General features: G+C 43.7%; 1 protein-coding gene across 1 annotated transcript in view; it reads left to right on the forward strand.

The window, feature by feature from the left end:
* The first annotated feature begins 6,512 nt into the window (after positions 1–6,512).
* Positions 6,513–12,610, forward strand: part of LOC143277868 (uncharacterized) — an 8,159-nt gene continuing 2,061 nt past the window's right edge. Inside the window, exons 1-4 of the mRNA XM_076582808.1 lie at positions 6,513–6,584; positions 8,987–10,053; positions 10,800–11,074; positions 11,739–11,808. Of these exons, the coding sequence (XP_076438923.1) occupies positions 9,010–10,053; positions 10,800–11,074; positions 11,739–11,808 (1,389 nt within the window). The 5' untranslated portion in view covers positions 6,513–6,584; positions 8,987–9,009. The remainder of the gene's footprint in view (positions 6,585–8,986; positions 10,054–10,799; positions 11,075–11,738; positions 11,809–12,610) is intronic.

A 12,610-nucleotide genomic window follows, 5' to 3' on the forward strand; every position in this document is an offset into this window, starting at 1 on the left:
CCCGGTGGGGGGAGTGGGGGTGGCGGCGGGTGCAACTGAGGGGGACGACTACTCGGAGGGGTGGGCCGGGGGGAGAGAGAAAAGCCGAGTCAGTGTGTGGGGGGTGGGGGGGGGAGGGAGTGAGAACAGTGTGTCACTCGAATTTCCGAAGCGGGCCGGCGGCCGGACGGCAGTCCGCAGTCCACATGACAAGGTGCTAGTCCGACCGGCACTGAATCAAGTTAAACTATTACTGGCGCCAGCTTCCGAAAGAACTGAGCACCCGACTGATCAGCACCGGCATACAACCACATGATAGCGGTAATAAGTTCAGTCATCAGTGCAAACTTCAGTGATGCCTCAACCGAAGGCCAAGGGCCAGACCGGCTGATCCGTCGGATGCCAGTGATAGTGGTCCGTCGGCCGGGAATACAGTAGTCACGGCTTACTGAGTCGAAACGAAGCAACTTTCAAGGTAAAAAGACGATCGATGTTCCGGGCTGCCAGCTCGCTTTGGGAGCGGCGTCAGTAAAAACGCGGGGACCCTCACTGGCGGCACGTAATAATGAGTGGAACGCGATCACAGTGGCCGTCCCCAGTCGCATTGTTTATCCCGACCGGCTTTCTCTGACATCATGCCCATAGTACTTCTGTGACACTGCTTTCAAACAACCTGACGAGCTCCCTCACTGGCAGCCGGTGTAAGCGATGCCTTAGTTCTCAGTCCGCTCGCCGCATTTACGAGAACTGAAACACGTGACATGTGACTGTACTGAAGAAAGTGTACTTCGTGGGATTGTGAGACATAACAGGAAAGCCCAGCACTGGGACGGTGTGCTAATAACACAGACGGTACTCCGCCTCAGTCTCCGCCTCAACAGCCGGGTTCCTGGTTCAGTTTATAATAACTACATAGTTTAAGCGCCGCGGAGAGCCGAACAAGTATTTCCTGTCATTCAGTGAGTTCAGTTACCGCCTTAGTACCGGTTATCAGTAGCGGCGTCACTGAATGCCGGGGCCACGTCAGAATGACTGTCCAATGTTTCGGTAGCCTCAGCCCGGACTGATGAGACTCCGCCGTGGCTGCCGTGCGTTCCGCGTAGCATGTGGGTCGTGTCAGTTCTGATTCTCAGTGCTTTATTTTGCCTGACCTTCTTCTTCAGTCCTCAGCCGGTGGTCTGAACTCCACCTTCACTCGTACAGCAGTATCAGTATCAGTATCAGTATCAGAACGGAAGCTCAAGGAGGCGTCACTGCGTTCGGTCAAATCCATATATGCTACACCACATCTGCCAATCAGATGCCCTGACCAGCAGCGTAACCCAATGCGCTTAGTCAGGCCTCATTGAGAAAAAAATGAAATAAAATAAAAATAAAATAAAAATAAAATAAAATGACAAAAATAAAAAATAAATTAATAAGTAAATAAAAAAAAAATAAAAAATAGATAAATGCATAAAAATACTACTAAAATTATATCTATAAGGCGCAAAATCTTGATGAAGTCGAGTCAGCCGGCTCTATGTGTACACAAAAAAAGACAACAATGATGATAAATAAGCAAATAAATGTCACGAGTAAAACATCAGTGCAGACACACATTCACACACACACATGCATAACAGATATGCAACAAACATGCAGTTTCACAGATATGAAAGCACAATCAAATACACATAAACTCATGTACGGTACATGAGTCCCAACACACACACACACACACACACACACACACACACAATTACCCTGCACGCCCCCCCCCCCTCCTCCACACGCTCCGAGTCATTTCTAGGCTACGTATCGCAGCTTCCACGGCACACGGCACACACACCCATACCCACACCCGCATACACACACACACACACACACACACACACACACACACACACACACACACACACACACACACACACACACACACACACTGACTTACTCAGTTGTACAAGCACACACACATACGCCCATATCCCCCACCCCCACCCACCCCCACACAGATGTACAAATACATATATGCACCGGCACCCGCACGTTCAAATATGCCGTTGCTCCCACAGTGTAGACATGCATACACACACATACCTCATCTTCTCAGTACACACACACACACACACACCGTGACACACACACACACACACACACACACACACACACACCGGCACACACACTGACACACACACACACAAACACAGCACACGCACACACGCACGCACGTGCACAGAGCTCTCCTGACATCAGTGTACAGTGACTGGGATTTTACGCGCATGACCATAGTCGCGGCCGGCCGCGGTTTTCAACCGGCTAAGTACTGCCGCCGGCCGTAGCAGCTGCACTCCCCGCCGGATTTCGGCCGGGGTATGCATCTTCATCATTTGGTTATTTAACTGAGTATTCTGCGAGTTTCCATCAGTAATCCACTAGCAAGTCTACACAATGATCTGGTGACCTGGGAGATCGGGAAAAATTATCTGTTGAACCTGACATTCTTAATTAACTTGACCCCCGCGCACCATGCACAACTCAGTGAACTGGGTGACTCAGTGTCACGTCAGGTTCAAGTTAGACTTCACTGAGAACCGTGAGACAGACCTACGGGACCGGGCTGATTCCAAGCCGGGCAAAGTCTCAGTCAGATTGAAAGTTGCCTGTACTGACGCCGGGTCTAATGAAATGCATTATGTTTTATTTATATATTACATTACTGATCTAAACTGTTTCCGTTTCTTCTCCGGCGTCAGTCAGTGACTCAGTGAACAGTAGAATCGCGGTAGTGAGTATATAGGCCTAATGCTGACTTTTAGAGATGCCTCATCCTCAGTCGTCAGTGCAACGCAGCAACAGGGAGTCAGGGAAAGCGGACACCTGTCTGGCTTCAACTTTCTTAAATTCTGCCAGCTCAGGTCAGTCAGTGAGACTGTAAAACAAGAACTGACTGGGAGCTGGCACACACCGGCTGACCGAAACGCGCAAACTCACTTTCTCATTTATTACTGCCTCAGTATCACGTTCACGAGAGATCAGAGACTGGTGACCATTCTTATTTCAAAGGGTAACAGACTGAGCAAAGCAGGCACGTTTACCGTCTTTCTATGTTTGTTTTCGTTTGGTTTGTTTTGTTTTTCTCCCAATAACTGGCTCTCGTCCAAACCGAAAAATGGAACAAAGGGACTGAACTGTGACAAGAACGGCAACTCTAAACCCACCCCTGATAGTCTCCCCTCGGTCCGACGGATGAGCAGGCAGGCAGGCTTATCTGTCGGTGTGTGTCAAACCCACCCCTACCCACGGACTTTTTAAGTCCGTGAACTATACCCTACCTTTTCTCCTCCCGGCTGGGATTTGCGTTCTCAAAACTGTTGCAAAAGACAAAGAAAAGAACGAACACATACTGTTTCTGATTCTGCCAAGTGCAAATTCTACAAACAACGAGGCAAAACTATATCACGGGATTTGCTTTGCCGGCAGTCTTTCAGCCGGTATAGTTTCTCTCATACCTCAGTCAACTATACATTTGGTGTTGTTGTTGTTGTGTTGTTGTTGTTGTGGGGGGGGGGGGGGGGGTTGGAAGGGGGGAGGGGGGAAGGGGGTATTTTTTTAAGTAGCACTGAGTGAGAAGAATGACTACAGCAAAAAAAAATAATGTGTACAATCAATATACCTAGGTTCACTGTAATATATAAAATAAACTTTAACCTGGAGTATAACTTCTTTTTCTCAGTGTGAAGGCGCCCTTGTAAAAATCTTCAACTTGTGAACTTTGTATTTGAAAACTTTTGACATATGGGTGGATATGGATAGGTCTACAGATTCTTGAAGCAGGCATTTACACTTCCCGGCATCTTTTTTTTTTCTTACTTCCTTTTTTTAATACAATTGTGTGTGTAAATATTCACATCATGTCCATACTAGACTGTTTCTAAGTTCATTATACTGTCGAAGTTGTCAAACCGAGATTGACAAAGACAAATTCAGTTACGAACTTTCTAGAACTGCTGAAATTAGTCAGTAGTAGCGATGCGCACATCTATATATTACACATGATTAATGATCTAAATATATTAACTGTTTCTGTTTCTCAGTTTTCTTTGACTGAACCGCAGTAGCACTGAATACAGTATGTCACTGTGAGAACTCACGGAAGTGAGTATATAGGTTTGCCTTATGCTGAGGCTTTTTGAGATGCCTCCGAGTCATCCTCTGTCGTTACAGTAGCCAGTGCAATTGAACGCCTGGCGGCAGCCGTTCAGTTGCGACCACAAAAACTCAGTCAGTGAAAGCAGACACCTGTCTGGCTTCAGCTTTCTTAAATTCTGCCAGCCCAGGTCAGTCAGTGAGACTGAAAAACAAGAAGCTTATGTCAGTACTGGCACACACTGACCGAAACACACGAACACACTTTCTTGATTACTGCCTCAAAATCACGTTCACGATAGATCAGACAAGTGGTGACCTGATCTTTATTTCAAGTGGTAACAGAGCAAAGTGGGCACGTTTACCGTCTTTCTATATTTGTTTCAGTCTAATATAATTATCTTAGATGAACAGACTATAAATGAATAAACGAAAAACTATATTTGTTTTGTTTTGTTTTGTTTTTCTCCCGAATAACTGGCTTTCGTCCAAACTGAAAAAATGAGACGAAGGGACTGAACTGAGGCAAGAACGGCAACTCTAAACCCAACCCTACCCACGGACTTTTTAAGTCCGTGAACCATACCCCAACTTTTCTTCTCCCTTGGATTTCAGTGTCCTCAAAACTATTGCAAAAAACAAACCGTTAAGAACGAACACATACTATTTCTGACTCTGCCAAGTGCAAACTATACTGCAAACAACGAGGAAAATTTATATCACGGGATTCCTTTGCAGTCATTGCACATCAGTAGTTATCTCACACATCACTGAGTCACTAATTCCACTCAGTACAATTTGGTTTGCGTTATCTATGCAGTCCTAAATGTGCATGTCAAAGCCCGGGAAATATTTCTGTCAAACTGAAGTGACTCCAGGTCTTTTTTAATTAATGATTTAACTCTGTTCAGTTTGTACGGCGTTATTCAGTTGCATTACTAGTATCATGTGTGTTTTGTCGGTTTCAGTTGATTTCTTCTGCCAGCCTGCATCACTTCACATTTGTCAACATTGAAATACTGATTCTATTCACGGTTCTCTGTCCTAGCATGGAGTTAAGCTACATCTTGTTGCAACTCAGTAGAATTTCACTGTTCTATGTCTCATTATATATTTTGGTATTGTCAGCAACTGATTTTTGTTTTTGTTTTTTGTTTTGTTTTGTTTGTTTTTTTGACAAGATGATCGTACACACTCTGCACAAGGTCATTTATAAAGACGTGACAACAGGGGCCTAGAATACCGGCTTCCCTGCCTGATCAGTTCCACTGACTACGAACCGGTGATGAGTTCTCATCACAAACTGAGCTCTGACTTTTCACTGCCGGAAGGTTCTTCCTGTAAAATTTAAAAAAAAAAAAATAAATAAATAAGAGAGAGAGAGAGAGAGAGAAACGAAGTGTTGTCCATTTGTGTTATCTACCGATTATACCATAAGCTTCTTGTTTCTTTAACAATTTTTCGTGTAGTACACTGTCGAAAGCTTTAGGAAAGTCTAAATAAATCATATGGGTTCAGTTCACAAACGTCAAGTAACTGACCAAGTTAGTAATCTCTCCCATTACCTCAGTCCAAGAGCTCCGTGACACAATTAAGGCCTTTTGCTTCCAAAGCCATGCTGCCACTTGGCATACAGATGATTAATATCCATGTGTGATAATAATGGCATGCCATTAAATACAAAGTTGCGTGTCTATGCTATTCTGCTTCAGTTCCACTTCGCAGGACATATACATACCGGCATATGATCTTTCTGACCTTATCAGTATTCACACTCCCCGTCAAGAAATCTTCGCTCTCCCTCTGACTGTTACCTTTTGAAAATTCATCGTGTCAATACAATAACCTATGGTGAACGTTCTTTCTTCTTTGTTGCTCTTCACATATAGAACAGCCTTCCTCATCATGTACGTGCAACTGATTCTATCTCTGCTTTTCGCTCATCACTAAAAACTCATCTTTTTAAAACCGTATCTAGTAAGCACTCTCAGCTTCCTTGTTCTCCAACAACACCCATGTCAGCTCACTTTGGATGCATGAAGATTGGGAAAGAGAAAGTGCGGGGAGGAGGGGTTTTGCGAAAGAGTGATCATGAATGATTTTTGTAATTTGTCAGAAATATTTTTCCGGCTTTCATGCAATGCACCCTGAGCTCTTGGAGAAAAAGGGCGCTCTATATATGTACATTATTATTATTATTGTAAACCTATTTCTGTCGATCATTAATGGTGATGTGGCGAAAGCATTGGGGTTTCAGAGTTCACTTGGCATTTTTAGAGCATTAGCAACGAAATGACGCGAAGCCCTCTTTGAATGCGGAAAGAAGGCTACTTTCTCATTGGGCTGTTTGGCCGATCCCTTCAAGTTTGACCGACAGGGGTTTCGGTTTGTAGATTTTCGAGTCACTTCCGGCTTGACTCCCAGCAGCTGGATTGTTGCAACTGGTTATCGAAATATATGCGTTTTGTGGATGCTTTGTAAGTATTTCATATATTGTCCGTTTGCTTGGAACGTGACTAATTATATTGCTGCAAATTTGCAAATGCGCGAGTTTTGTTGCAATCAAAATTTCTTGGCGAGACTTTGGAAGGGTGCAGGGCGTTAAAATAGGTCATGTTTACAAACAACAGGAAGAAAAAAAAAGTTATACGAGCAAAACATTACACAGTACGTAGTCCATAAAACTGAAGCCATTCGGTTGGTATCATCTACTGAAGAAGAAGAGAGAAGAATTTTACAAGTTGTGACAGCATTTATGCATGCATTGGTCAATGCATCCTTGTCATTTTAAGTTCACAGTATCATGAGCAACAAGAAACGGCTTAGGCCTTCAAAAATAAAATACATGAATGAAAAAAATATAATGACCCCCCCCCCCCCCCTTAAAAAAAAAAAGCTTAAAACATGTTTGTATGATTTGCATGCCAAGGTTAACATGCAATAAAAGTATTAGTGTTGCACATATGCAAATGTGTGTGTTTTGTTGTAAAGTTTTGTTGTATTTTTGTGAGATTTTTAGAAGGTGGCAGGGTGTCAATATAGGTCATGTTTATATACAGCAGGAAGAAAAAAAGTTGTGGGAGCAATACATCGCACAGTGGAAAATATACATTTGATTGACTGTTGTCACATGCTGGAAGAAGAAAAAATCTACAAATTATGATAGCATTTGTGCATGCATTGGTCTGTGCATCCTGTTCTTTCAAATTGAATTTTGCAGGGTGTTTTTTTTGCATAATCCTGATCAGTTTCAGTTTCTCAAAGAGGGCTCACTGCCTTCGGACAAATATATTGTGTAAGGTGGATAACCCTGTGTATCATATTGTGATTGAACTATGAAAAAGAATAGTTTGCCCTTGTTCTGAAACTGTAAGTGGAATTGAAGCAAATGGTGTGGACCTTTGTATGCAAACTGAAAGTAGAACTGACTTGTTCTGAGACTGTAAGTGGAATTGAGACAAATAGTGTTCACCTTTGTATGCAACCTGAAAGTAGAACTGACTTGTTCTGAGACTGTAAGTGGAATTGAGGGAAATGGTGTGCACATTTGTATGCAAACTGAAAGTAGAACTGACTTGTTCTGAGACTGTAAGTGGAATTGAGGTAAATGGTATGCACCTTTGTATGCAAACTGAAAGTAGAACTGAAAATAAACTGAAGTGTCTGTTCATATTAACTTACATTGTTGTTCAGTTGGGTTTTTTTTTAAATAGGGAAAAATAGCAATTACCGCAAGCTGTGGTGTCACCCTCAGATTTTTTTAAATGTTGAGTTAACTATACTTGAACAAGATGAATTCATGCAAAAATGTAGGCACTTTCTTTTTTAATGCAAATTTTATTTTAGTTCTATTTTTGGTGTTTATGCAATTGCCAAACTAAGCAGTTTATTCTATCTGTGTGTCTAGAACTGAAATTGTAAGCTTGCTTCATCACTGACATCAGCAGTATTAATATATCACAGCATCAAAACTACATCTGCTTTGGAAAAATTAAAGCAGATTCCTGCTGCTGAGCCATTGAGAGCCTGCCACATGCTTTATCATTTATAACAATATGTTAGTGTGCTTCATTGCTCTGAACATAACTTTCCAATAATTGTAGTTACTAAGCATGTATGGAGACTTTATTGCTCTGAACATAAATTTCCAATAATTGTAGTTACTAAGCATGTTTGCAGACTTTATTGCTCTGAACATAACTTTCCAACAATTGTAGTTACTAAGCATGTATGCAGACTTTATTGCTCTGAACATAAATTTCCAATAATTGTAGTTACTAAGCATGTATGCAGACTTTTGATTGCTTCAGCTTCTAACCATTATATCGAAGAGGTTTCTTGTGATTATCATATCACACCCTCCCAGGCACTCGGTTATATTCATTTCAAACACACACACACACACACACACACACACACACACACACACACACACACACACACACACACAAGTATATTTGCACGTACATACACAAGATCATAAAGTGAAGCAAATTTGCCATAAACTGATCAGATTTGAATATAATGACATGTAAAGAATGACATATGGTGCAAGGGGTCAATATTGTGCACAGTATCATACTAATTGATACTTAACATGTTCTACAGATTCAGAATGACATTTTTATTATTAGATAACATTGTAATTCATTGTGTTTCAGACTCGGATAACGATACTAATATAAACCCCATGGTATTTGAGATATTCTGTGTAATTTTTTTGTTGTTGTGTGGTTGTTTATTTTTTCATTTATGATTTAGCTGTCTTTAATATCTTGACTAAATATATAAGTGTGATTTTTGTTGATATTCTTTTTCTTCTCCTTTTTTTTTTTTTTTTGGTCATGTACTTGTGAATTTTGCATTCACGTGTGAACAGATGGATGACACATGTGATGAGACATGGATCCGAACTGGAGAGGCCAACTACCACCCCCTCCCACCTTCTCTTTCCCCGGCACGGCGCAGATGCATCCAGCCCACCCCTACCCTGTGGGGCCAGTAAGCCCTCAGAGGTTTCCCCCCGAGGGTTCCTGTCCCAGTCCCATGGACCTGGCTTCCTCTGCTCCCTACACAGACTCCTCAGGGCAGCAGGCTTTCCAGGGTCATTTCCTTCAGAACCCTGCTTTCCAAGGTCAGGGCCAGCCGTTCGTGGGTCAAGGGGCAGGGGTCACGGGTCTCAGTGGTGCAATGGATCAGTGTCATCACATCCAGCCTGTTGTGGAAATGTCAGGCCTGCAGGACCTGTCCGGTGATGTTCTGGTGGACTGTCCGGGGCCCGAAGACTGTGATAATGTGGAAAATGCAGCAATGGGGCAGTCGATGCAGCACGTGGCCAGCCCAGTGTATATGGGGCCCGTCACCTTCACCCCCGTCACCTCCATTGCCTTGGGCTCCCACCTCCTCCCTCCTCCTCCTCCTCTCCCTTCCTCCACTGTTCCGAACAGCATGATGTTTGTGCCTCAGGTTTCAGCACCAGGTCCCGGCCCTGTGCAGTACATGTTGGGTCCACAGCAGTTTGTGCTGCAGCAGGAGGCGGTGGGTGTGGGCGTCATTCCTTCTCATCAGAAGGGTCTTCTGGGACATTCTCCTCCTCCTCCTCTGGTGATGGAGCAGACGCCAGTGATGGCCGCGCCTCAGATGAACGTGTCAATGGTGGGTCCCTTACCCCCCAACCACTCCTCCGGACAGCAGCCCCCCATGTTTGCAAGGCCTCCTCGCCTGGGCCCAGGGGGGAGGGCGCAACAAGGGATGGAGTTTGTTGGGGGGAAGAGGCAGGGGGACTTTGTTCTGGTCAGGCAGGTCCCTCAGCAGGGGGTCAGGATGGAGGCATCCGCCACTGTGGGCCCTGGCAACAGACCTCATCAGCGTGCTGGGGGGTTGGATTCCGGCGCTGGCTTTCCTGTTCAGAGTGGTTCAGGGACGGTGGTGGCACCGCTTCAACAGGTGGGTGTGGAGGGAGGGTGGAGGCATGTGTGTGTGTAAGTTTGTGTGTGTGTGTGTGTGTGTGTTCAGAATGGATTAGTGTTCAAAGATGTGTGCATGTATGCGAACTTGGCTGGTTGATTTGTGATGTGAGTATGAGCGTGCAGGCATGTCTGTTTTAGTTTTATTTATTTAATGTTTTTGGTGTGTGTTTTGAAGTCTCAAGTCTTGAATGCAGTGTGACTTCTTTTGCAGTACATATGCAGGCTGTAGTGGGTTTTTTTTTTGGTTTTTTTTTATTGCACTGGTGACTTAGTACAGCCTGCAGAGGTATAATTATGAGCATTTCTGTATGTCCATGAACTGGCTGTTTTCCAAGGATTGTGTTTCAGCCCATGTCACATGAGTATAGGAGATTTCTTTTGTGTGTCTGTTTTTAGTACAGTTGTTTTTGTTGTACTCTGTGTGTGCGTGTTTGCTATGATTGGGTAGGTTTGTGTGTGTCAAAAATTGTGTTTCCTTATGCTCCGTGAAATAACTGATACTAGATTTACACCTAGTATTCATGTATGACCAGCAAGTGAGTGGCTGGCTATTATACATTTGTGATCATCAGAAAATGAGTTACGCACTGAACCCCCCCCCACCCCCCACCCCCCCCAAACATCCCCCAACCCCACCCTTCATGAACAGCTTCATTAATTCAGAACCTGCTGAATTGAAACAGATCAGGTCAATCAGTCCAGATGATGGTATTGATTCCTCAGGGGCAAGGGGTCTCTTTCCAACCTGGCTGGAACAAAGAGCAGACCAGGTACCACCAAGCCAACTTGGGTGATGCTAGGTTCGGGTCCCAGTACCCCCATGGCTTTCCCGGCTCCCAGAGGGGCCCTGCCTCGCAGCCTGTCAGAAGCGGGGGTCTGGTTTGGCCGGGTCAGGTGTCCGCAGCTCAGCATGAGACATGGCAGCAACAGGGGAGACGATCGGTTCGCTCCGACAGCAAGGGAGTGGCGTCTGTTGGGGAGGAGGTGTCCTCTTTGAGGTGAGTGGTTGAGATGGGGGGAAGGGGGACGGCTAGGGGTTGGTGGGGGTGGTTCAGTAGGTTCAGTAAGGGTTTTCGTTTTTGTTTCTTTATTTCTGTGAAAATGGGCCTGCACATAAAAAGGATTAGTGCACTAGCAATCTGCAGATTTGTTGACCAGGGATATTGGAAAAACTCCCCACACTTAACCCACCAGGTGCTGATACCAGGATCTAACTCCAGACCTGTGGACTGTAAATCCTACATTTTGAATGCTCTTCTGTTGCACCTGTGTAGTGATGTTTTACTTGCTGCTTTTGAATGTCTCTTACTTTCACACTTATTGATGGAGAAATTGTTGAAAACAGGCAAAATTTAATGGCTATGATTTGAGATTAACGTGGTTTTCCTACGTACAGGTTATAGATTATGAAAAAAAAGTTACACCACACATGGTTTTGAGAGGGATTCTGATGCAGTTTTTGTGTGTGATTATTTAATGTACCATGATGCACTTTTTCTTATGTATCACGTTGCATTTCCATTATGCATTGTGATGCGCTTTCATATTTCGTTTGCTGCTAATCTTTATCATGGGTTTTGTAATGTGCCGTAAGCTTTTTTTTGTTTTTTTGTTTTTAAATTTGTTAGTTTACATTATGTCACTGGATGATCTTTATTCCAGTTTGAACCAAGCAACAAATAGCAGCCCCATGCCCATGGAAATGGAGGCTAAACCAGTGTTACCAGTTCAGGTCAGTGAATGCACCAGCCCTAGCAAAAATGACATGGGTATGCATGCTGTGTGCATGTGCACACACGCTCATGCACACACATGCATATGTATTTATGCACACATAAGGATGTATGCAGACATGCTCTTACTTACACACACAAGTTTGAACACTCATGAATTAGATCATGTGGGTTGACGTGGGGTGGTGGTGGTGGGGTGTATACTGAGTTTAGCAATTTGATGCACTGTAATTTTGTTGGTATGTTCAGCAAAAAAAGAATAAGAAAAAAGGAAGAAGCAAAAATGTCATCATGAAACATCTTTCACTAAGCTGCATGCAGTAAGGCAGAAAACGGAGTCAGGAACTTTAAAAGTTCATGAACAGAAAATATGTGGGCAGTAAGTGACATTGTAAGGTATTGCATTGCATTGGATCACATTGTGTAGCATTATAGTGTATCAAATATATTACATTGCATTGCCACAAGAGAGATCAGATCAGAGCTTGAAAACCCAGATCCATGATAACTTCACATGAAAAGGAAGAATTGCAAAAAAAAAAAACGATCAACGCAGAAGATGATTTGTCTTCTCGCAGGCCCTATCATTGTGCTCTGTTGCATTATATATGATAGTCATGTCCGACTATGACCATCAGAACAGCAGAGGAGGCAACTGCTGTTCTGACTATTTGGGCTAGAATTTGATTATAGTGGAGAGTGTCTTGCCCATGTTACATCCCCACTCGCTTGGCCAAGAGGATTTTAGGACAGTCGGCGTTGGGATGGTTCCCGAAGGCCAACCAGCCCACAAGGCTGCAG

This window comes from Babylonia areolata, chromosome 35, assembly GCF_041734735.1.
Source record: "Babylonia areolata isolate BAREFJ2019XMU chromosome 35, ASM4173473v1, whole genome shotgun sequence".
NCBI classification, from domain to species: domain Eukaryota; kingdom Metazoa; phylum Mollusca; class Gastropoda; order Neogastropoda; family Buccinidae; genus Babylonia; species Babylonia areolata.